The sequence below is a fragment of the Larus michahellis genome, chromosome 23, assembly GCF_964199755.1.
Source record: "Larus michahellis chromosome 23, bLarMic1.1, whole genome shotgun sequence".
Lineage (NCBI taxonomy): Eukaryota > Metazoa > Chordata > Aves > Charadriiformes > Laridae > Larus > Larus michahellis.
In genome coordinates, this window is record NC_133918.1 from 335,393 (window position 1) to 359,523 (window position 24,131).

The window sequence follows — 24,131 nt, forward strand, 5'->3', positions numbered from 1 at the left end:
GGGACCCACTGGCCAGTGCCTTTCCGCTGAGCGGATCTCACAGGATCTCCGTCACAGCAGGGCACGATCAGGTGAGGGATCAGGCCAGCGCGGATCTGCCTGTCCCCGAGGAGAGCTGCGGCTCCCTGCTATGCGCAGGGTAACACCCATAGTGCTCTCGGTAAGGTGGTGCTCCAGGCCCAGTGTCAGCAATGGTGGCCTGTCGGCCTGAGCTAATTATTCTGAGGAATTGCTGGGTGACACGGATCAGGGTGTCCTGGGGATGGCCGAGGCTTTAGAGGAAAAGCTGCTTTGTCAGAGCGGGAAGGGAGCGACCCTTGTCCCCTCCACATCCTCCCGTCCCCCGACCCTACCTTCAGCCCCCGATGGCTCCTCTCCCTGGCCCAAACCTCCCTCGCTCCTCAGCCCCCAGCACCAACACCCTTCGTCACCACAACCCTCACTCTCCCCTCCATTAATTGCTCCCCCCGGCCCCTCATCCCCCCGAGAATGACCCCCCTCATGGGATGGCCCCTTCACCCGCCAAAACTGCCCCTCAGGGATCGCTCCCCTTGCCCCCCTCCCAAATTGCTCCTTAGGGGATCGCCCCATCATCCCCCAAACTGCTCTTCAGGGATCGCCCCCTCGTCCCCCAAATTGCTCTTCAGAGATCGCTCCTCATCCTCCTCAGGGATCACCGCCTCAGGGATAGCCCCCTCTGCGATCCCTCACACTGCCTCTCAGGAATCGCCCCTTCATCCCCCCAGCCGCCCCTCGGGGATCGCCCCCTCATCCTCCTCAGAGATGTCCCCTCTTTCCCCTCGGGGGTCGCCCCCTCACCCCGCTCAGGGATGGCCCCGCTCCCCTCACGGCCCCGCACCCCGGCCCCGCCCGCCCGCCGCCCCACGCCTTCTCCCCGCCCCGCCGCCGCCGCTCCCCCCTTGGCCCGGCCGGCGGCGGCGCCGCGCCGTGCTCCATGCGCCGCTGCTGCCCGGCTCTCTGCATCACCACCCGCCCCGCCGCCCGCCGCCCCGCCGCCGCCGCCCGCCCCGCAGCCATCACCATCGCCGCCCCCCTCCCGCCCGCCGCCGTGTCCCGCCCGCCGCTCCTGGTGCTGGTGCTGCTGCAGCGCCGCCCCGCGCCGCGCGCTCCTGCGCCTCCGCCGCACAAGATGGCGGCCGGTGGGAGCGGCGGGGGCCCCGGGGGCCTCTCCTCCTCCTGCCCGCAGCCGCCGCCGCCGCCGCCGGGCAACGGTGCCGCCGCCGCCGCTGCCTGCACCAACGGCGCTCCCCCCTCGCCTCCCGGCCTCACCTACAACCAGTGCGGCGCCGCCAACCCGGCGGCGAGCGGCGGCGCGGGGGGCCCGGCGGCGGCGGCGGCGGCTGTGGGGGCAGCGGGGGCCGGCGGCGGGGCGGGCGGCCCCGGCGGGGCGCTGCAGCGGGAGCCGGTGTATAACTGGCAGGCGACGAAGCCGACGGTGCAGGAGCGGTTCGCCTTCCTCTTCAACAACGAGGTGCTCAGCGACGTCCACTTCCTGGTGGGGAAGGGCCGCGGCTCCCAGCGCATCCCGGCGCACAGGTGGGCCCCGCCGAGGAGGCGGGGAGGGAACGTGGGGTGCCCCACGGATGGGGACCCGGGCGTCCGAGGTGGGCTGTGGGGGACAGGCGGGCTGTGGAGCCCTGTGGTGGCATGGCCAGGCCGTGGGGGTGGCCCGTAGGCCGTGCTGCGAGGTGGTCGGGGGTCCCGGGCCTCGGGCCAGGCCGTGGAGGTGCTGTGGGGTGTCTGGGGGTCCCCCTGCACGTCTGGGGGGTGATGCGGGGCGGAGGGGGTGGTACAGGGTTCAGGCTTCCGTGCCTCCCTTATGGAAGGAGAAAGGGGGTTTGGGTAACTTCACCCCATGTTCTACCTGGAGCTCCGGGGGATGCGCGGCCTCGGCGAGGCCCAGCTCCGCTCCCAGCGGGATGGTGGGAGGCACCAGCACCGAGGTCCCCCCAGTTTGGTCTGTGATGACCATTGCTGTTGTCTCAAATCTGCCCTAACCCTCGATCGATACTGTGTTTCTTCTTGCGGTTGCCAACCTGGGTGACGGGGTCCCGTTTTCGGCTGGGAGTGATTTCCCTGGAGGGTGGGTGCGACTGGGGCAAGCGCTGCGGGGAAAAACCCCAGATCCCTGGATCTCGCTCAAAAGCAACCCTTGGTTTTGTGGGTAGTGGAGCAGAGGAGGAATAGTCTCCAAGGCTGCCTGATTTTTGCTGACAGATACAGGGATTGGTGAGAACACTGGGGATGGAAAGGAAAGAGCGATGATTTTAGAAGCCAAATTTCTGCCACAACATTTTCTTTTGAAAATAACCTTTACTGAATCTTTTCTGAAGCCCTGTATTTTGGAGGGGTAACCCGCTACTATGAACCAAACCCCACGATTCTGGAAGAGCTGTATTGAGAATGACATCTGGGCATGTGGTAACTGGTCAAGGTTAAAGGCCGAGCTGCCATTTAAGAGTTTGCAGCTCTGAGCTGCTCGGAATTTCCTCCACCTGGAAAGCGCAAACCCGATGTGGCCGATGGATGTTCAACTGCTTCTTGGGGCAGCTCCGGTGAATGGATGCATGCCACTCAACCCACCGCTCCGGGAAGGGCCTCCTGGGCTGCTCGGCTCTACCGACAGTGAATGCAAGAGCCTTTCGCTCAAAGATGGGACCTGTTTTAATTGGGGTGGGGGAAGGCTTATTTGGCGTCCTGAGCGCTCGGCAAAGGGAGCCTCACTCCAAACTATTTTGAACTATTGCTTTGCTCCTAAGTGCTTGCGCTGCTGGAATTTTCCCCTTCAGATTTCCTCTTTTCTCTCACTTTCTGAATGAAACACACTTCTAGGCTGGTTTGAGCATTTAGGGTGTCAGTTCTGTTCTTTTGTAATTTGAAGCTTAATTAGTATTTGAGTAAGCTTGTCCCTGTCCTGAGAACTAGGCTTGCTAGGTGGGGAGGGACGATGTTCAGCCCAGAAATAAATAGAAAATAAATGAAGCTTTTAAAAAAATAGCCCCAAAGTGAAATGCTGCTTAATTGCTCTGAAATCCATCTGGTGCTCTGGGTGGTAAAGATAGAATACAGTGTGTCACGCTGTGACATCCCACTTACGGATTATATAGATTTTAGTAAAAGTTGCCTGTATGATATTACAGTTGGGATATCCTGATGATTCATGAAGTACCGTGGTTATTTCAGAAGCAGGGAGCTTAAAATAAAACCACCCAGACCCCTTCTGTGCTCAGTTCTCCCACAGCAGCCTGACAGCAGAAGATATTTTGCGCTGGAATAGAATCTCAAAGCAGCCATGAGCTTCATTTGAGAGGCACTGTATTGCTTCAGCGACCGGGGCAGATGTTCGTACTTCGATGCTAGGTGTCTGAAATAATGCACAGTTAACAGGTAAGTATTTCTCTACTCTCTGGTTTTATTGTGTTAAATTTTCAGACCAGCCCAGGTATAAAGCGTGGCTGCAGTAGGAGCACATCCTAAATAGGGTTCTTGGACAGCGGCTAGTGGTGCCGCGAGGAGTGGTCTGCGATATCTTACTTGTCTCCTTGGCTATGGTTGCGTGGTGTGTTAGAAATTGCCAGTTTTGGCGGCAAACTGGTTAGCACAAATAATCTGAGAGTTGCAGTCCTGCAGGAGCTGGAAGTGATAGTGCAGCTGCTCCCTGGTCAGGCTCCTTGGGAAGGAGCATAGCAGAGGTGGTGTATTTGTAGGCTGAGGTAGCTAAATGGCGTATATGTCGAGCGATCATGGTTGATATTGTCCACATGTGGTGGTGGTGCTGGGAGGAGGTTTCTGAGTGTGAGATAGCTGTAGGTTCAGGTGCGTTTCTAAGAGAGTCTGGCAAGTTCAGTTTGTATAAAGCAGACAATAGATATCTCACATAGCGACTAAGAGCAAATATTCATTTTGTGTGTGAAAGCCCTGTTAGTAGATAAATAGCATGAGTGGCTGTGCTGGGTTCAACTGAAGGTTCATCTATCCAAGCAACTGTCCTGTGAGGCATCTGCAGCCCTGAGAAAATCAGATGTTTTCCACCTTCATGAGGCTCCAGACCCTGTGGAAGTTGCTTGCCTACCCTGGAGCAAGCTCCATCCTTGAGTGTGTTCCCTCTTGCTGCTGAATCAGCCATGAAGAAGATGGAACAGCCTTAAGTTTTTTTTGATGTCAAGGCTAATAAACGCTGGATGGAGCAGGCTGCCTCGAAGCTTCACAATGCTAACGTGGCCAAGGTCAACGCATTGATTCGGCTGAGCAGTAACAGGGAAGGGGTTTTTTTGGTCTTTTTTCAGATCTGCTTCATCAAGCACAACATCAATGAGATTAGAAGCATCTAAACTTCATGAGCCAGGAGCTGCATGGGTGTGATAATTAACCTTGTTAATCGGCCAGAAAACATGGCCCAAAAGGGAACAGGACAAGCGTGTGGCGATACACCCCTGGGTATTCCAGCCTGGGAGATCTGGAGCTCAGGGACAGTCTGAGTAGGTTTTTGGCTGCTGTTTCCAGGCGTCTCTCTTCTGAGCTTGTCCTGTCTTTTTTTTTGATGTGTATTAACTTGCAGTACCTGCAGTGTTGTGTGCCGAGGTGTCCCAGCGCTCGACTACTGGGGTTGCATGTGAGGGGCTTCTCCTGGGCGTCTCTGAACCTGCCTCCTGCTTGTTTCACCTGCTGTCTCTGGTCCTTGTGCTGAAGGATGCAGCAAGCAAATGATCCTCATTCATTAGCTTCTTGTCATCTATGGTTTCACCGAGCTCCAGCACATCACGTCTTGCTCTGTTCCTGTGCCAGCTCTTCTGGAATAGACATTTTAAGATTTCTCCACAGTGGAGCGGGTGGAGGAGGGAGGTGGTGTGCAGCGGTGGGATAGTCGTGGTTCTTGAGTGGTTTATTTTATTATTGGTATTACCATAGTGCCTGGAAAGGGAGCAGGGCTGTTGGGTATACAAATTAAACTAGGTGAAAGGTGGAGATGCCAAGGTGAACAAGGAAGCAGTGAAAACTGGTGGGTAGGAAGCTATCGGTAGTGTAATGAAAGACGTTTTCTTGCAGGCCTTCAAAAGCCTTCAGAGTCAACTTTGGATCCTCGTGAAGACAAATCAAATTATTAAGCTCGTGGAAGTTCCTGTGACTTGTTGCTGAAAGTCAGTTCACTTTGATTCTTAGACGTGCAGAGGGAATGATGAGAAATCAAGTGTTGCTTTCTTAGTTCTTTTGCTTCGCTTCTGCTGATTTCTCTGCATCTTTTCAGTAGTCTGCGTTATTATGTGCACCGTGCCGTTGTTTAAAAGTAACCCTCTGTTTGAATTCTTCCTGTGACAAAGGTGGGTTACTATGCTGAGCTTAGGGTACCTGCATTTCCCTTTTGAGAGTTGCATGTTTGCATCAGGCGGTGCACCCTGGGGTTAGGAGAGAGGCTTGCTGTGCCGTGGCCGCTACAGCGCTTCAGAAAATAGGAGGGGAAAACAAAAGAAAGTCCTGTTACTCTGCCAGTTTGGCTTAATAGTCGTGTTTCTCCCATCTGAAACAAACCCCGTTTCTTCCTTTTGCAGACCTGAGCAGTTGGGGAAAACTGTTAGACTGTGTAAGAGAAATGATGCACATCCCTGCTTTTCCTGGGGGGTCTTTAGAATAGCTTTAAGTGTTCGTTTTAGCAAGAGTAAGAAGACACCACGAAGGGAGAGGGGTTTTCTTAGTTGTTCTGTTAATGTTTTAAGGAAACTTAAAATTCAGAGTCCTGTGTATCTCTGGCACCTACTGGGATCCCTTTCGGGCTCAGCAGTTTAAAATAATCAGGCTGACTTGTCCCCGAGTGAAATGGAAGCAAAAATTTGAGAGGTGTTTTTTTTAATTAATGCCCTTTTCAAATTGTTTTTGAAGGCTGTCTGCTCATCGAGGATGTATACTCAGAGATAATGCCTGCTATTGTCTCGCCACCATCACTGCTTCTGTAGGAACAGAGATTTTTGTTTCATCTAGCAATTCTAGTATTGTGAACGAGTTTGGTTTTGTTTGTTTGTTCTAGACATTTTTCTTCAGAATTATTTGATCGAAATAGGCATGTGCGTACTTTGGGGTTTTTTTAAAAATCACTGTGGTTTGCCCGTAGCTCTCTTTAACTGATCAGAAACAATACAACCCGGCTTGTCAGCCCAACAGTCTGTCATGGCAAACAAGCCTGGCACGTCCACGGCGCTTTGCTGTATTGTATCTATGGAAGACCTCCTCTGGATGGGAGGGGAGTGAAAAGTGAGAAAATGACAAATTTTGTTTAAAAAGAAAAGAAAAAGGCTTCTGTGTCACTTCCTGCTGCAGTGAAATCTAACTGAAATTCCCCTTTAGTGATGGGCTTTCCTTGGGGTCCAACTACTGGAGATTTGTCTCGTGTTTTCTGTCCTGTACGGTTTTCTGCTTGCAGTTCCTGATGCTTCTGTCTGTGGAAGTGTGCGTCAAACTCCGCTGCAGCAAGGGCCCCTGAATTTTCCAGCTTCTTCCTTTTTGCAGTGGGTTGGAGAAGTGGCTGCAGTAATCGCTTCTGCAGCCTGGTCTCCTCCGCTTCCCCACGCTGCTGAGCTGTCACCTGCGTGGCCTGTGCTTTATGACACCAGGGACAAGATTGCTTTACTGGGAAAAACTCAGTTCTGCGTTTTCAAACAATGACAGTTCTCAAAATGTCTTTTCCAAGGCATAAGGCAGGTACAGCAGCTTAAATATACACAGGCCTCTCAGCAGCGCAGGCCTGTGCCTCCTCCTAAAATAGGAGTTGGTGTTTATCAGTGAGGGAAATCATCTTGTTTACATGGGAGTGCTGGAATATTATTTTTGGTCTCAAACCTGGTTTGTGGGAATTCTGGCTTCCTCTTTCTTTAGGGCCGATAACATGCTTCTTGCCGTTAATTACCACATAAACTCACAGCAGCGCGAAAAGGGTTTGTGTGCACCTAGCAGTGCTAGTTTGCTCTGGGTGAGATTTTCTCTGCCTTCTAGGTTAAGCCGAAAGCAGGTTTGGAACGGAAGGAGACAGCAGCGTGCCTGGGGAAGGCAGCTCCTGTGCCAGCTGCTGCGGGAGGTGCTGGTGTCCACAGCTCCCGGTGACGCTGCCGGGGCACTTCGCATGTTTTGAGAGCTTGCCCTGCTGTCCCCAAGGATGTCGTCCTGGCATATGGGGAGAAGGGAGGAGGATGGGTAGTGTGTATTCACAAGTTTTCCATAAGAGTTTTCAGTGCGTGACAGTGGGGAGTTGCACCAAGACTTGAGCTCTGTTCAATGGAAGAACTTAAATTCCTTAACTTTGTCCTTTCTTAGCTTCTCGAACCTCGTGAATGGTCCATAGATTTGTACAAGGACTTTGCAAACCAGCTGCATATATTCTGTTCCATAATGCACGAAATCTTGTCTTTGGGGAACCATCACTGTGTTGTATACTGTGACGGGCTCAGAGTGAAGTCACTTGTACCTCTGGTGTTTTTGCAGTAAACGAGCAGAAAGCCTGACACTCCCTTCTGTTGCAAAACACTTTTGCTTTAATGCTAGGAATTTGCTTTCCCTTGGGGTTGGCCTTGGGGAATAGTAACTAGCCTGGGATTTTTTTGGAAAGTGAATATGGTTTAACGTAAGTTTTTGTTTTGGTTTTTTTTTCCTTGTTTGTTTTTTAACGTTAGGTTTGTGCTGGCTGTGGGCAGCGCAGTCTTCGATGCGATGTTTAATGGTGGAATGGCCACAACTTCTACAGAGATCGAGCTGCCTGATGTGGAGCCTGCTGCCTTCCTAGCTCTGCTGAAGTAAGACTTTTCTGATGTACAGTATAACTGGAATGAACAAATTGTTTGTGGAGATGAATATTTTTAATGAAAGCAGCAAACCATTTGGTGAAGCGGAGGTCATTAAGTTTCTAAATAAAATGCCTCTTTGTTGATCTGTTCAAGGGCTGGTGTTAAACCCCTCTTTTCCTGGGTAAAAGTCTAGCTCAAAAACATTTGACTCGCTCCATGTTTTAGTTTAGCAATAGTTCAGTGAATATGCCCTCCTGCTGCTGCTCTGCAGTATGGGCAAAACCGTACTGGAGAGTTTATAATTTTATAAATATGTAGTTATATGTAGTTACACCATGCAAATGCCCCAACAGGGAGGTGTTCTGGTTAGCAATCGGAGTAAGTGCATGTGCTGGCCTTTGTAGTTAAGTTGATACTCACTTGATCAGACGTTGTCTCATAAATTCTCATTCGTGAATTGGTTTGATTTGATCCAAATGCTGTTTGAGAGAAGTGGGGAAAGGCGATCCTCTTAAAGCTCTGGAAGTTACAAATACTTGGAGCTCATTTAGGTTATGGGCAAACGAGCAAGTTATAACAGGTAAGCAAGGGTGTGAAATCAGCGTCAGCCATTCTGTGTGGTATCTCTCCTTGTGTCTGTTTTATTCCTCTCTTGGAGAACTGCTTTTGAATTTACATTTACAGCATGCATTGTAAGTCTGCGTGCTGGGGGAAGGAGGAGGAAGGGGCTGTAAGATGCTATTCACCAATTTCTTTAAGCTCGGCTGGTGCTGTGTAACACCCAGCAGCAATCCTGAATGTATGCTGAAAAGTCATTGTCCCATTTCTATAGGATTTCTGTAACCTACTTCCAGGGGTTTCCAGTCCTGTGCTCTTGACATGTTCCCTGCTTGCCTCCTATCAGGAGCAGTGTCTATATATAGCTTTGGCACACTTTTTGCTTTACCTTTAAAAAGTGCTTTAGTCGTGACTGTGCTATCTTAGATTTTACAATTGATCTTCACTGGAACGAAAGACCAGAAATAATAGGGAGCCCCTAGCCCCCTCCCTTTTGGCTCATTTTAAACCAGGCACCAGCACATGGGGGAATCCCTGTAATTGGCACATGACTCTCTATCAGCCAGGCAAATCTCTCTGGAGTGCAGAGCTAGTATCTGTCTTTAAAACTTAGTGAAGCTAAAATACCGAGTGAATTAGAGGCAAAGTCATGTGGTTTCCCTGCCAGTGCTGAGATTTCAGCACTTGTATAAACAATATGAAAATTGAAAAGACTAAGGTGATGAGTTTAGGTGGATTTCAACAGACACATTTATATTTTGTATAGGAGAAATTGTGTGTGGATTATAACAGTGCCTCTAAAGTTTGCAGTTATGCTACAGTAGCCGTGCACGTGGTCCAGTGATATCTTAGATGCTTAAGTCTAGAATCAAACTGTCACTTCTAAAATGCTCAGAGCTTAAATGTGCCAAAGGAAGTTTGGGTGCTGCGTTCCAGTAGGAAGCTTACCAAGAACGTGGTATGAACCTTCCTAGAGTAAAACCGAACCTTCCTAGAGTAAAACCAATCCCTCCAAACACTGATCTGAAATGGCAGCTGATCCTTACATATGTACTGGGCTTGATCCAAGCCCTGACCTAATGTTGTAGGACCAGGAGCTTATCAAGGGACGAAGTGCCCGTCCTGAATGTTCAGCAGAAGGTCCCTTCTGGACACGTAGATCATGATTGTATTTATCTGCCTTTAATAGGTCTGCTATAATTCCTTAAAAGATCCTTTTTTGTTATTATTGTCATTTTCATGATAACACAAAGAACATTTTTGATTGTATGGGGTTATAATCTAAATGTTCTTTTAAATTGATACTACACTTTTTCAGTTCGAGCCTCTCTTGTTATCCCTCTTAGAGCACGCTGTTTGGACTATTGTAAAAATAAATACTAACGTAGTCATTGCAGTAAATAGAACTAGTTGTTTTTAGAGCAAATGTTTTCTTTTAATCTCGTAATAAAAAGGATTACTTAGTGAAAGTAGGACTGGTGAAGGGGGATGTGTGCAAAATACGTTCTTGAGCCTGTGGCTTGATGCTGTTATTAACAGATGCTCTAGAGCGGCACAAAAGCCCGCTTTCAACAGCGACGAGAGCGCTTCCCTTCCTCTGAATCCCCCTGTCTATGCTCCTCTGAATCGCATCCTGGCCCTCTCTGGCTGGAGGACCAGGAGCTCCACTGCAGGTCCCTCCAGACGGGGACGCTGCCTGGCTCTGTCCCTGCTGCTGCGTGAAGCCTCCAGGAACAGCAGCCACACCACACGTTGCTGTGCCCCCTTCGGAGAAACACAGGAAAAGAAATTGCTGGAGTCTCCAAAATATCTTGTGGAATAGGAATGCCAAGCACAGTTAACAAGCTTAATATTACGCCTCTGTGCTTTGTGCCTTTCAGATCCTGATTGGCAAACGCTCGACTGGTTAAAGGAAAAACAGTAAACAAAAACCTCTGCATGGGATTAGGACTAACATCAAGTGTGTAACTGGTTTTACTGGGCTCAGCCTGTCAGTTCCTGCTGTCTCTAATCAGCATGCTTGGGTATGAGGCGGCTCGGTCAGGCTTCCTATGAAGACCTTTGTTTTTCCATGCGGTATGAATGTACTTCCTTGTTTTGGCCTAACGGTGACGGCTGATGCTTTGCTAGCAGCATGGCAGTCCTTGTTTTTCATTGCAATTAACTCTTGCTTTATGCTGAAATTATATTGTGTGCTGTACTTGAACATCTATACAATGAAATGAAACAGCACGGTATATAAAGTGAAGAGACGAGGGGAAAGTGGGGTATGGATAAAACACCTCATCTGCAGTGGATATATATGTTTGAGCTGATCGCTTTTGAAATAGTACGTAAAATGGAGCTTCTCTTCTGAAGTAGGCAGGGTTGAATTTTTGTCCTTGTTTAGTCTAATCAAACAGCCAAAACCGTTAATTTTAAGGGGTGCCCTTGGCCAGAGAGTGTTCTAGGCTAGCGTAAGTGGCAGAATAAACAGCTCTCTGGTTGTGGGATGCTAGGCAGTTTGAGGTGCTTCAACAGATATTCCAGCTATTTCATTCATTAAAAGTTGTACCATAAAGAGTGTGTTTAAAAAAAAAAAAAAAAAAAAAAAAAAAACAAAAAAAAACCCGCTTCTCCTTGGTAAACCAGAGTCAGTGGAAAGGATGTGAAAACTGTTCCATCTCTCAAGTATAGGAAATGGGGCCAGGATGATGAGCAGACAAACATGTTTTTTTATGCACTGCCAGGGTTTTTACCCTGTTATCTTCTTGGCTTCACTAGAGCAATGTTTGTTTGCATGCTTTCAGATTTCTTTATTCAGACGAAGTTCAGATTGGACCAGAGACTGTTATGACAACACTTTACACAGCTAAAAAATATGCAGTTCCAGCCCTTGAAGCTCATTGTGTGGAGTTTCTGAAAAAAAACCTCCGAGCAGACAATGCATTCATGCTGTTAACACAGGTGAGTTTGCAATCATTTGCATTAAGTCCCTTGAGCAAGGTCCATCACGGTAGGAAAACAGAAGTTTTTTGAGTGTTACGGAGTTGATCATCTGAAATGGAGCAGTTCTGTGTCATTTTGCATTCTTCCTTACAGAAGTCTAGGGCCGATGAGCAGATTCTTACAAAGAACAATGAAATACAGCAACTGTTGCTGCCGTTTCAGATCTGCTTTCTGTTTTGGGGTGGCAGGTGATTCCTTCCATAGTGTGAGCTGGGGAAGAAATTAACAGGGTGGAAAAATTTCATCTGCCAAGAGGAAAAGTGAAATGAGAGGATTTTTGCTTGTTCAGATTCAGGAGTGATATAATAAGCTTTCTCTGCTTGCTACACCTAGCCAGTCAGACATTCTTTGAAGGAATTTTTGCAATAGTTTCCCTGAAATGGGGGTGAAAGACAGAAGATGCAGCTTTTTCATGAGTGCTTCAGTTTATTTTCTTTGGAGAGGAACAAAGCCTGTTCCAGCTCACCCTCCCACTGTACTGAAGGCACGCAAACCTGCAGTTCCAGTGCAGCTGCGTTTCTTGACTCTCGGTGGGGTCGGTTGCGCATCCTTGTGCCCCTCTGTCTGATCCAATCTGTAAGGGCCAGACTACTCCATATTCCATCTGTCTCTTCTAAGCAGCAAACTAGAAGACAGTGTTTACAATTTCTGCTTATTTTGGAGATGATCAGACTTTGCGTGCAGGTTGATTAAATTAGCATCGCTATCCTTTCCGTTTTCTAGCCCCATCGTTTCTTTCTGGTCCCTGCCACCCTCTCTGCTGACAGTTGGTGACATACCAGTGACTTCCACAGCGCAGTGTGTAGTGTTGCCAGGGACGCCCTGCTCTGGGTGGTATAGGAACGAGAAACAAATAGGCATTGTGTGTGCGAGCTTCTTTCCTTTAGAGAATGGGCAATACTAGCTCTGGAGGGTATTTCTGATCAGCCAGCTCAGGAAAGCTGCCATGATTTCTGGTGTTAAACAAACCTTGCAGAGGAGTTTTCACAGCTGCCCTGACTTGGGACCCTGTGCACTGAGGTGGCCTGGCTCTGGGGGGTTGTCCTGCCTTGCCCAGCGTATCTGGCTGCTGGCTTTTTTCCTCCTTGTCAGGAGTACAGGCATCTTTCAGGGTCTGACTCTAGCTATCGCATCTGTGTCAGTGTCTACACCAGCAGTTTTCTCAGAAATTGAAGCAGCATTGGCCTGAAGCAGTCGCTGCTGAGCACTTTGTTTGTTTGCTGCAGATAGGCTGGGATATTATTTAAGTTTAAATATTTGGATCAGGTTCTTAAAGTAGTTCCACGTTCCATTGCTCTTGTAGATGCTCTTCGCTGCTAGGATTCAGCTAGTGCTGCAAAATACCGTGTCCCTCTTTAAACATCCTCTTTTTAACTTGGCCCTTTTCCACATGCCGTAAACAAGCAAGGCAGCCTCTGAGACACAGGGGGAACCACACTGCATTTCCCTGGGGAAGATTCCAGACTTAAAGATCCTCACTTGGGTGATGGTAGCCAGATCCGCACTCCCTCAGATGCGTGGCAGGACAATTGTAACTCTGACTGCAGCGCTCCCGTTCTTTGGGTTCAGCAGCCTGCAAGCTGAAAGCTCAGGAGCCGTTATCCAAGGGCTGAGAAGAGATCTTTCCTGTAGGCTGCGGTTTTGAAGAGGCATCTTAATGAGCCATCACCTCATGAGGGTTAGCGGTGTCAGCTTTATGGTGGTACTGTTTTATGCAGGGATTTTTGCGGCATGCTACGTCTCTGCAACCTGACTGCAGCTTTGGCAAGGTAACACTTAGGTTCATGGTGACTTCCTTACAAAGGTCCTTCTTTGACCAAAGGGGAAGGTGTTCCTAGTTTTTCAGGTATCAAAAACAAGATACTACTGCCTGGCACTCCATCAGCTGCACTGGGGCAGCTGAAATGACAGATGGAGACAGGCTTTCCTGGTTCCTTTTGTTTGCGGCTTATCCATTATGATTAGTTGTGAGTCGTGATTTGTATCTAGCTTATGTTCTAGTTTTGTAAACTAGACGTGTTCCAGTTTATGTCGTATATTGCAGTATATCAAGTCTCTAAAATGGTTGAGGCTGGTGTTCTTTGAGAAACCTATCTGTGTCTTGGGCTGCATAAGGCATCTCAGTGGATCTGTTCTCAAAATGCTCTTGGTTCTGGTCCTTCAGTGTGAAAATTGGACTCTGTTTTCTGCTTTTACTGCAACAAATTGACAATTTGCGCAGTCAGTTGCAGACCTGAGATGCATCTTGTACAAAACATTTCCCAACAGGCTTCAGATTGTGGACCTAAGACTGTAGAGCCGCAAACCTCCTTTGCGTGTATCATTACTGAATCCTGCTGGTCCAGCAGCTGTGTCATCGACAGCGTTTCAAGCAACTGCTAATCTCTGGCAGAAATATCAGTGGCAAATAGCTCTCCGGATTGATTGTGCCTCATAGTAAACCGTGATCCTCTTTCATGCCAGACATACATGCAAATGTCACTTTGATCAACAAAGAAATAATAGCTTGCCAAAAGACACTGTGCGGTGAGAACTCTGCGAGTGTAACGTAGGTTCCTCATGTGTCGAAAGGGAGCCACTATAGTAGTAAAGTCTGAGTCAGTCGCAGCTCTTGGATGCCAAGAGTGCAAGGTGCTGGCAGGGCTCCAGCCCCAGGAGCAGGTGACGACTGCTGAAGCTTCCCTGCTCCCTGAGAAAATGGGGAGCTGTTTCAGCTCTCGGCGTCGAAGGTGGGCCTTGCTGAGCTCTACAGCCCGTTAGCAAGTATGAAGTGTGATGTTAAGGGAGTTCCTCCCTAAATAGCAAAACCAAAGCATTGGAAATAAGAGGTCATCCTAGTGACTCTTGTGTGTTCCCACTGCCTTTCCAACCTGAACAATTCTATGATTCTATGTCTTGGCAGTCTGGGGGCACCTGAAATGGTAGTGAAATTGTTACAAGACTGCAGTTACCTTGGGCAGAGAGATTCTGAGCCACTCTCCAAGCTGTGTGCAGGCTTTGTTTGGAATAGTAACCTATTTTGGGGGGGAGTTCTTCAAGGTAACTAGATTAGAGTAGCTGTTTCTGTGCAAAACATGCGAATGCACTAAGCAGGCTGTGTACCCTGCAGGGTTTTGCGCATCTCAATGGGACACAAGCAGTGTGCCTGCTAAGGCGGTTTTGCTAATACGTGAGGTCAGGGTGACTATATTCTTATAGAATAAGCTGTCTCTGCATATCCCTAGAGCGCGCAGGCCTGGAGTCGTTGGGCAAAGCTTTGGTCTAAATATAAAAACGCTGTAGTAAAAATTACTTGTGCTGGGCTGACATGGCCGGTATGGCGCTAGAAAGCACTATGGCCACGTTAACTGGTGTGATGCTAAAACAAAGACGTGCCTGAAGACATGTACAGCTCAACCAGAACTGATGCCAAGCGCAGATTTTTCTAGTGTTTGCCTTGTCATGCTTAACTGCTTGTGAAAGACTGCTGCAGCCCAGCGAATTCATCATGCAGTCAGGCATAGTATTGCTAATGAAGATGGGCTCTGGGAGGGAAGGGGGGGGTCCTTAGTGTAAACTTTAAAATACCTTTTGTGTTAACGACTGCTTCTTCGTTACTAGGCAAGACTTTTTGATGAGCCTCAGCTGGCCAGCCTTTGCCTGGAGAACATAGACAAGAACACATCAGATGCCATCAATGCAGAGGGGTTTACAGACATTGATCTGGGTAAGCTTTTTTCCCCTCCTCCCTCTCCATGCTTTCATAACAAGCTGGCCTCGAAAGTTATTACAGGTTAATACTTGGCACTTCTCTTTTGTGGCTTTGCTGTTCTGGAGCAATCTGTTGAACGGTCTGGCACCAAGTGGCTACAGACAAGGCATTTGCAAAAGATCATGCTTGCTTGCAGAAATATCCTGGAATCTACTTACTTTGGTGCAACTTGAGTTTTCCGGGCATGATACAAAGCCCGTTTCCTCTGTTGATGTTGGCAGGTTTTGGGTGGGTGTAACTTGCCTTCTTTTTGTGGAGTTGGCATTGTTTCATGAGTCTTCGTCAGGTTTTGGAGTTAAAAAGGTGTTGCGTTTTTGGAAGCGAGAACTGGCTATTTTAATTATCATATGCAGTTTCCAAACTTGCTGGGCACAGTTAATAAACATTAAAATTCAGACTTTAACCTTCTTCTAATGAGATGGACTGTGGAGGTAAGGCACGGGTAACCTTCTGGCTTTCATGCTGCTTGCTTCATCCAAACTTGACGTCAAGTAAGTTGCAACTCCTTCTACTGCACTGCCATTAACATGCCAATTAAGTGGGCACTGTTTGCTGCTCCAGCGAGTTACTCGCTTATGGAATATGCAGATATACCTTCCTCAGAGGCTGCAGGCAGCGCTTTTGGGAGACCCTGTTTTTCCAATTGCTTCTCTTTTACTTATCTTGGCTGTACGTAGGGTACTTCTGGCAAGGTAAAATCAGGTGATTTGGGTTAGTGCCTAAAGTTGTCACTGTCTGTCCTGCCTTGCAGACACCCTGGTTGCGGTGCTGGAGAGGGACACCCTGGGGATCCGGGAGGTTCGTTTGTTTAATGCAGTGGTTCGCTGGTCGGAGGCTGAGTGTCAACGGCAGCAACTTCAGGTGATTCCAGAGAACAAGCGGAAAGTACTGGGCAAAGCGCTTTCTCTTATCCGCTTCCCATTGATGACTATTGAGGAGTTTGCAGCAGGTAACTGAACAAAGGCATTTCTGGCAACCCTGGTCTTTGCTTTCTCTGAACTACAGAGGATCAAGTACATGAAAATGGATTTTCTCTGTGTACCCTGTAGTAACTTAAATTTGAGATTATCCTCCGTTCCCACTGATCTACAAAATGTACTGTGTAAACACTACTTTCATCCATAATCATTCACTCTTTTAAAGACTACGGTGCTCCATTGGGTAGGAGCAAGTCAGATCATAGCTGTTTGTACTCATAGTATGTTTAGATGGTTACTTTCTCATTCAGCTGAGAGCAAAGATCCACACAGGGGTTCGCATGCTTTCCTTTCTTACTATTCCAAGCGTTTAAACTACATGAAGCTAATGACTTGCAGATAATTGGTGTTGATTGTACCCTGCTCCTGAAGAGAAATGAGAATGTTTCTCCCCATCCTCTATTTGCTGCCGCCTGTGATCCAGTGGCGGCATTGGCCATGTCTTGCTGATGCCCTTCAGAGCAGAGCCCCATAGCAGAAAAAACTTTCAAAATGTTCTTTGAGATGTAGGGTTGGCGTTGTTTAGTCTGCGTCTCAAAACGTTTTTCAAGTTTACATTAAGATCTTCATCTACAAAGATGTCTAAATCATTTAACAGTTTTGACTAAAGATTTTTTTGTTTTGTTTTCATGGCCTGTTGTCTTTGATTTTGTACTCTGGTGGTTCTCCAGGGACTGAAAACTGGCAATTGGCTCAAATAGTTTTCATGCTAAAAGACACTGTGGAGCCATTTTCAAAACTGAAACTTGTTTTAGGCTGCAAAGGAGCAAAAAGGGTCATTGACACCACTTCCTTTGCACATCACATCTCAAGGCAGAGATGGCGTCAGCGTATCAACAGTTAATGTACATATTTCAAGATGAAGATGGATATTAGTAAGAAGTAAATCTGTGGTTAAAACTTGGTACCCGCTTTCTATTTTGCCCGTCACAGCAGCAGTGTGGTCTTAGGGACGTGAATCTCTTCAGAAACAGCTTGGTCAGGGAGGCAGAGATTCATTCATCTGAACTGGGTAACTTTCCTTTGTGTTGGCACTGGGTGAAAACATGGCACATGCTGTTCCTCGGTGTGCACCGTGCCAAACAGCAGCTCTGAGCAGATCACAGCCTTGTGATCATACAAGCATAGAATGGTTTGGGTTGGAAGGGACCTTAAAAATCACCCAGTTCGACCCCCCCCTGCCCTGGGCAGGGACACCTCCCACCAGCTCAGGTTGCTCCAAGCCCCGTCCAACCTGACCTTGAACCCCTCCAGGGATGGGGCAGCCACAGCTTCTCTGGGCAACCTGGGCCAAGGGCTCACCCCCCTCACACCAAACAATTTCTGCCTCACATCTCATCTCAATCTCCCCTCTTCCAGTTTCAAACCATTCCCCCTTGTCCCAGAGTCCCTCCCCAGCTTTCCTGGAGCTCCTTTAGGGACTGGCAGGGGCTGGAAGGTCTCCCTGGAGCCTTCTCTTCTCCAGACTGAACCCCCCCAGCTCTCTCAGCCTGTCCTCCCAGCAGAGGGGCTCCAGCCCTCCCAGCATCTCCGGGGCCTCCTCTGGCCCTGCTCCAACAGCTCCGTGTCCTTCTGCTGTCGGTGCCCCAGCGCTGGAGGCAGCACTGCAGGGGGGTCTCCCCCGAGCAGAGCAGAGGGGCAGAATCCCCCCCTCGCCCTGCTGCCCACGCTGCTGGGGATGCAGCCCAGGCTGCGGGGGGTTTCTGGGCTGCCAGCGCACGGTGCCGGGGCGTGTGGAGCTTCTCCCCCACCGACACCCCCAAGTCCTTCTCCTCAGGGCTGCTCTCCATCCCCTCATCCCCCAGCCTGGGTTTGTGCTGGGGGTTGCCCCGACCCAGGTGCAGGACCCTGCACTTGGTCTGGGTGAACTCCATGAGGTTGGCACGGGCCCCATCTCTGCAGCCTGTCACAGCAGAGGTAGGAGAGGGAAACCGTTCCCCGCAGCCCCCTCCTCTCCCAAAAGAAAAAGGATTTTTACAGACAGTGGTTTCACCAGTTTATTGTATAATCTGGTGTGAAACATGGGAGTTTTGCATGAAGATGTTTTAACTGGCAAATATGTCCCTCCCCTCCCTTAGAGCAAGTAATTTGAAACATTTGAGAATTGAATTGCAGCAACACGGGATAAGTTTAGACATGATCAATGACAGCTAATTTTTGCTGAGCAAAGTATCTGTAAGCTCATTTATCTGTTAGCAGTCCTTAAATTCTTTCATCTCTACCCATTGCAGCCTTGGACCACATTATGTCTGCATAACGCTGTGCTGAATTTAACCAACTACAAGTCGTTTTGGACCAACAAGTAGCTAGGCATTTGCTTCCCACACTAACGAGCACTTAATGCTATTGTTTCTCGGGTATGCAGTAGTCTTGTTTCTGTTAAAGTCCTTTTGCAAATAGAGATGCAGAGCAGCTTTTGACTCTTAAGCTAAAAGACACCCGGTTCCACTTTTGAAAGTATTCAGAGTAGTTTCCAAAGCTTGAGTTCAGCATCGCTTCAGGAAAAAACCATCTAATTACCAGAGAAAAGATGAGAATGTGTTTTAATTCTTCGAAAATTGCTAGCTTTTTTTCCCCTAGATTCTACAATAAAGGTATTAAAAAAAACAACAAAAAAAAAACACCAAACAAACCCCAAGCGGGGATTAAATGCCTGAGGGAAGGAGGGAGTCAAAGGTGGCACGAGCTGAACCACCTTTGTCTTGATGGAAAAATACTCCTATACTTTCTGAGTTGATGGTAACCAGGTGACGTTCCCTCCCACTACCCCTCATGGGCTTTTGGTGATGCCTCGACAGTAATGTTACGAAATACAGGTGCAGATGTATGAAAATCCCTGTCTCTTACCAGTATTATCATCTCCCGAGGGAGTGGGGAAAGGATTAGCTGCATGTTTTTAGGTTTTTAGCCCAGTGCTCTGCAGAGCCGCACGCTTAACCATCATTTCACATACGTGCTGCGTACAGCGGCTCCGCAGTCCATGACCGGCGTGCTGATAGATGGCAGGCAGCACGTTTCTGCCTGGGGTTTGACTTCCCGGCACACCAGCGAGATCCCGTGTGTGATGTGGGTTTGGCCCACTCTTAGCTGCGAGTCGAGTTTGCCTCCCCACGTAAATCCCCAAAGGATCCCTTCTGGTTTCTGACGGCATCGCTGCTTTCGTGCTCCTCTGCAGGGCCTGCCCAGTCGGGAATCCTCACGGACCGGGAAGTGGTGAGCCTGTTCCTCCACTTCACAGTCAACCCGAAGCCGCGGGTGGAGTTCATCGACAGACCGCGCTGCTGCCTGCGGGGGAAGGAGTGCAGCATCAGCCGATTCCAGCAGGTGGAGAGCCGCTGGGGGTACAGTGGGACTAGTGACAGGATAAGGTCAGCTTCTCTGCTAATTCTGCTGCTGATAGATTCATGTTTACTGAGCTTTGAGCCTACCCTAGACCCAAATCTGCAAGGTTACGTGTTAGACCCCGACTTCCACCATATAAACGTAGTGCGAAGCCTGAAGGGAAGGCATTTTGCTGGGCAAAAGCATCGCCTGATGCGTTAACCTGCACGTGCAGCTGCGGGCTGCCACTTCGCTTCGGTATTGGCAAAAGTTTCCAGCAAATGTGGCCCTCCAGCGCAGGCCTGCTGTGGGATTGGTTCGCTCCTTTTCAAGTGGGTTCCTGCAGCTGTACGGGCACGTAGCGGTTGGAGTCACCAGGCAGCTCCTGGCTTTCTCCTGGGCCTGGGTGTGCCGACTCCATCAGGTCAGTTCCCTGCGCTATTGTAAATGTGGCTTGTTGAAGCCCCTTAATCTTGCCTATTTGAGGGAAGGATTAGGATAAAATGTTTGCTGCGCTTACTTTTCTGCGAGCCTCTAGTTTGTTTAGACCTAAGCTTGTAGAGAAACAGTAAAGCCCAGTCATGGTGACAGTGGCGTGGCTAGTGGGGGGGGGGTGTTGCAGGCTTTGAGTGGCCAAGTTAGAGCAAGACAGGAGGTAATCGGAAAGCCTTGGTTATTTCCTGTTTCCTCTTTGTCTTGGGTGGAAGGAGGACTTAGGTTAATACAGTTCTTCAAAATTGTCAAGATTTTTCATCAGTGGTTCTCTTGCATATCGATAGAGCTGTCGGTCGGATCTTTTGTCCATTCATCCTCTTACAGGAGATGGTAGTCGGTGGAGCTGCCAGCTCCAAACGCTTCCTGCTCTCACATTCAGAGACGTTTTGGAGCTTGTAGTTGACTTTAGCCGCAACTGCTGGCGGGGTCGGGGTCAGTCTCCAGCGAAGCTTGTGTGCAGTTTCAACACTGAATGTTTTATGCTGGCTGCAGAGCAGTGGTCTCCAGCCTGCCGCAGGTGTCTGGCCTTCAAAAAGGCAGGACCGAAAATGTTGGCGGATCAGTGAAGAAATGATGGGGGCAGTTTGGCAGGCACTGAGACTTTCTGCTGCCTGGGCAGATGGAGCTGTAGCGGGGCAGCGGGGTGAATGTCCTCCCCTTGCTGCTGTGGGCAGCAGGGGTTGCTGTGTTAAGGAGCTGTTGAGTCTTATTTTCTGCTCTTGGCTAAATCTTGAGTGCAGCCACTCTGCAGCAAATACTCAGAAGCACATTAACGATTCTCCTCCAGCGCTCAGCAGTGAAATACCTAATGACACTTCTTGCTGTTACCTTGCTGGAACGGCTGCTGCTGCCGTGAGGGTGGGCGCTACTCCACGTGCCGCAGGCCTTTGCCTGGCTGGCTTTTTCGGATGCCGACTTCGTACCGCAACCTCGAAAACGCTTTCTGAGCCTGGGCTCTGAAGTTCAGTGAGGGGATTGTGCAGCTCTGTATTTTACGTGAGCAAATAAAATTACTGCTGGCCCATTAGGACAGTGAAAGGTGTAAGTTTACACACGATGGTTTCTGTAAAGGATTTCAGCTATTAGTAAGAGTTGCCCTAAACCTGTAGTATGTTTGACTAAGTCATAGGTGTAATATTAAAGCGAGTGAAGATATTTGTGTGTCATCCTTGTATGAAAACAGTACAGGAGTGGCAAGTTGGTCTGACTTTCCTGATCTGTTCCCGCAGGTTCTCAGTAAACAAAAGGATATTTGTAGTTGGGTTTGGATTATACGGATCCATACACGGGCCAACAGATTACCAAGTAAATATACAGGTAATTCTCTCTGCTACGTTAAAAATACTTGCTGCTGTAGGGACTAATTTACACACTTTAGTGAACATGCAACAAAATCTTAAGTCAGAAGGGACTGTACTTGTTCTCTAGATAGGGTGGTTGGCAGATGTAGTGAGGGCCAGATGGGTTACCGGGCATAAGAGGGATTATTGCTCTCGATTTTACGCAACCTCCCGTTGCATGCGTCACTGCAGTATCTCCCCGAGTCCGCTCGCAGCCTTTGAAAACGCGTCTCGGAGAGTTGTGACGCAGTTTGAGAAGAAGCCACGCGTGTTTTCCCACACCGAGCAGGCCAGGCCAGTTCTGCCCTGCAGGTGCTGCGGCAACGGTTGGGTGCTGCGATGGTGCCTGGGCCGTCCCTTGCTCTGAGCTGTACAAATGCAGTGGAGCAGCCACAATCCAGCAAGGGACGAGAAGAAGGCAATTGCTGGGCCTGTGCTGGGCCTGTGCGGTGCTGATGGGTGGCCTCGTGTTGTCAGTGTCCCATTTGCAATACCGAGTAGGACTGAGGGAGACTCAGTTGTCTGAAGTCCATCGTGATCTTGTTCAAAGACCAGGGTGGCTTATGGAAATCTTGTGTGCCTTGTTCTGGGTGCGCGTACGTAACCCTGGTCTGGATCACTTGGGAAGAACCGTCCCCAGGAAGGTTATTCCAGCACAGCACGGCTGATGTGATGAGCACAGTCTGTCAGCACCCCTTCCTCAGTTGTCAGGGTCTCCTCCTGGTGCCCCTGAGCTCTTGGAGGAGAAGGGCAAGCAAAGACCCAAGTGCAGGACGTCGGCCTGCTGTCTGTCCCCTGCCAGGCTTCAGGGTAAGCGGCGAGTGCCTTGGGCTGTCTGGGACCCCAACCCGGGACCCCAACCCACAGTTACTCGCTGTGATCACAGCGGCGAAGACGGACAGAAGCAGCGGGGTAGTGCAGTCGTAACGGGGCTGGTCAAACCCCGAGTCCCTCAGAGTCGGTCCAGTTCAGGGGACGCACACCTGCGCTGGCACAGGGCAGCATTCAACTAATGGTGCTGATTAAAAGTTACCGCGTGTCTCGCAGATCATCCACACAGACAGTAACACGGTCCTGGGGCAGAACGACACGGGGTTCAGCTGCGACGGATCATCAAACACTTTCCGGGTCATGTTCAAGGAGCCTGTTGAGATTTTACCCAACGTCAACTATACGGCATGTGCTACTCTAAAGGTACCATCCCGGGGTGGCGCGGGGGGAGGGGAGGCTTATAAGGATGGGTGGAAGCAGGCAGGTTCTTGCTCTGCGTTTTTCAAGGCCTGTAGTATAATCTCGAAGGTCTGCTCTTGTTGTCCTTCCCCTGGTGGAGCGATGAATGGTTCACCCGCAGCATTCAGAGCTGGTTTTTAACTTGTCTTGCAAGCGTACAGTAATTAACAGGCTACATCAGTGACGAAGTGACGGGATTTGTTTTGGTGCATACAGATGAACGGTCAGTTCTGCGGGTGTGTAACCCAGGGCCTGCCTGCAGTGCCTCAAAAAAGTTGATGTTTAACTGTTGAGATCTGGTTAAACGTGGCGTTACGTTCCGGCAGAGACGAGGACTTTGCTCAAAATGCCTGAGGTGCGAGAACCAGAAAGCAAAGGGAGGTGCTGTGAGGTCTCCAGAGCTCGTCGCTTCAGGGCAGGCTGTGCGGCCAAACCTCCTAGAGTGGGCCCGGGCGGCGCAGTCCCGCGGGGCTGCGGCCCCTGTCTTGACCTGTGCTTGTTTCTGTGGCCATCGCAGGGTCCAGATTCCCACTATGGAACCAAAGGACTGCGCAAAGTGATCCATGAATCACCAACAACAGGAGCCAAAACCTGCTTTACGTTCTGTTACGCGGCTGGGAATAACAACGGCACTTCGGTGGAGGATGGACAAATCCCAGAGATCATCTTCTACACATAGTGCGGCCGCGGAGCTGGCTCTGGACTTTCCTGTTCTCTTCCCCGTGACCTTCCAAACTAAATTTCTGGCTGAGTTTGACCACACCGATTGGAGCCACACTAGCCAAAGGTCTCAGTAAAATCATTTCAAAGCTCATGTTTTGCCTTGTGCTAGTGATTCTGCTGCTATCACGTACCAGACTAACTGGTATACCGGTATCATTTGTAGGTTGTCTGTGGCTAGTCATTTTTCACTTTACTGATTAATCCTATCTAACAACATGCGTTTTTTTGACTGTAATGAATGTAGATGCTTTTCCACCGGTCAGAAGCATGGAAACGAGTGGCTCTGGTCGTGGTTATACTTGCTGTGAGGAGATAAGCCTGCAGAAGACAGCCCCGGGCTGTGTGGCGCGTCCTCTTCTGCTCTCGCTCAGCAGCGGAGGGGAGAAGGGCTGCCACAGCGGGGCTTGGCCGGCCTGTGCCCGGCGCCTCCCGCCCGCCACGGCACGTGTGGCTGCCTTCAGCAAAAATTATGGAAAGTGGCCTTTTCCCTGAGGCTTCGCTGTTTCAGCGCGACGCGGTCTTGAGGGAAGACCTCAAAACTAGAGCGCCTCTGGAGAGACTGCGGCGTTTTCATGCTGTTCTCACTAATTTGCGACAATCCTTTACCTGGGGCAGCTGGTGATGGCAACCTGCGGAGCCGGGCAGGGGCAGCAGCTCTGGCTGGGCAAGTTCTTTCCTCCTCCCCTGTGTGCCGGCTGCCGGGACGGGGCCGGGTGGTTGGTGCTTGTTTCGGGCTCCGCAGCGCGTTTCAAAAGATGGGTGATCTCAGATAAGCCCCGGGCAGCTTTCAGCAGCAGGGAACCCCTGCTAATTGTGACTGCGCTAATCAAATCCTTCGCGGCTAGTGCCGGGGTTTAGCAGTTGCAGCAAGGAAGGGAACTTGCCTCCCCCGCGTTCCCGTGCGCTGCTGCTGTTTTCATGCACGTTTCAATGCATTTTCTCTTCGGTCCTTTCCGTGCAT

At 49.6% G+C, this 24,131-nt stretch overlaps 1 protein-coding gene across 3 annotated transcripts; it reads left to right on the forward strand.

The window, feature by feature from the left end:
• Window positions 1–931: 931 nt before the first annotated feature.
• Window positions 932–23,261, forward strand: BTBD2 (BTB domain containing 2). 3 transcript variants are annotated; one of them, XR_012584484.1, is made up of 9 exons: window positions 932–1,557; window positions 7,677–7,796; window positions 11,135–11,291; window positions 14,934–15,039; window positions 15,836–16,033; window positions 19,237–19,385; window positions 21,107–21,194; window positions 22,265–22,411; window positions 22,965–23,261. XR_012584484.1 is itself a non-coding variant. In XM_074565797.1 (9 exons), exons 1-9 carry the CDS (start codon window positions 956–958, stop codon window positions 23,124–23,126), a joined length of 1,773 nt encoding a protein of 590 aa, XP_074421898.1. In that variant the 5' UTR covers window positions 938–955; the 3' UTR covers window positions 23,127–23,261. The 3 variants fall into 3 exon arrangements, 2 of the variants coding, with proteins under 2 accessions (XP_074421899.1, XP_074421898.1); XM_074565797.1 differs by having other exon boundaries at window positions 938–1,557; window positions 19,237–19,429; XM_074565798.1 differs by lacking the exon at window positions 21,107–21,194 and having other exon boundaries at window positions 933–1,557; window positions 19,237–19,429.
• Window positions 23,262–24,131: the final 870 nt, after the last annotated feature.

Coding starts and splice junctions, on each gene's coding strand:
- BTBD2 (XM_074565797.1), top strand. CDS start 956: ATGCGCCGCTGCTGCCCGGCTCTCTGCATCACCACCCGCCCCGCCGCC. Junction 11,292..14,933: donor CATTCATGCTGTTAACACAG/GTGAGTTTGCAA, acceptor CTTCGTTACTAG/GCAAGACTTTTTGATGAGCC. Junction 15,040..15,835: donor GTTTACAGACATTGATCTGG/GTAAGCTTTTTT, acceptor CCTGCCTTGCAG/ACACCCTGGTTGCGGTGCTG.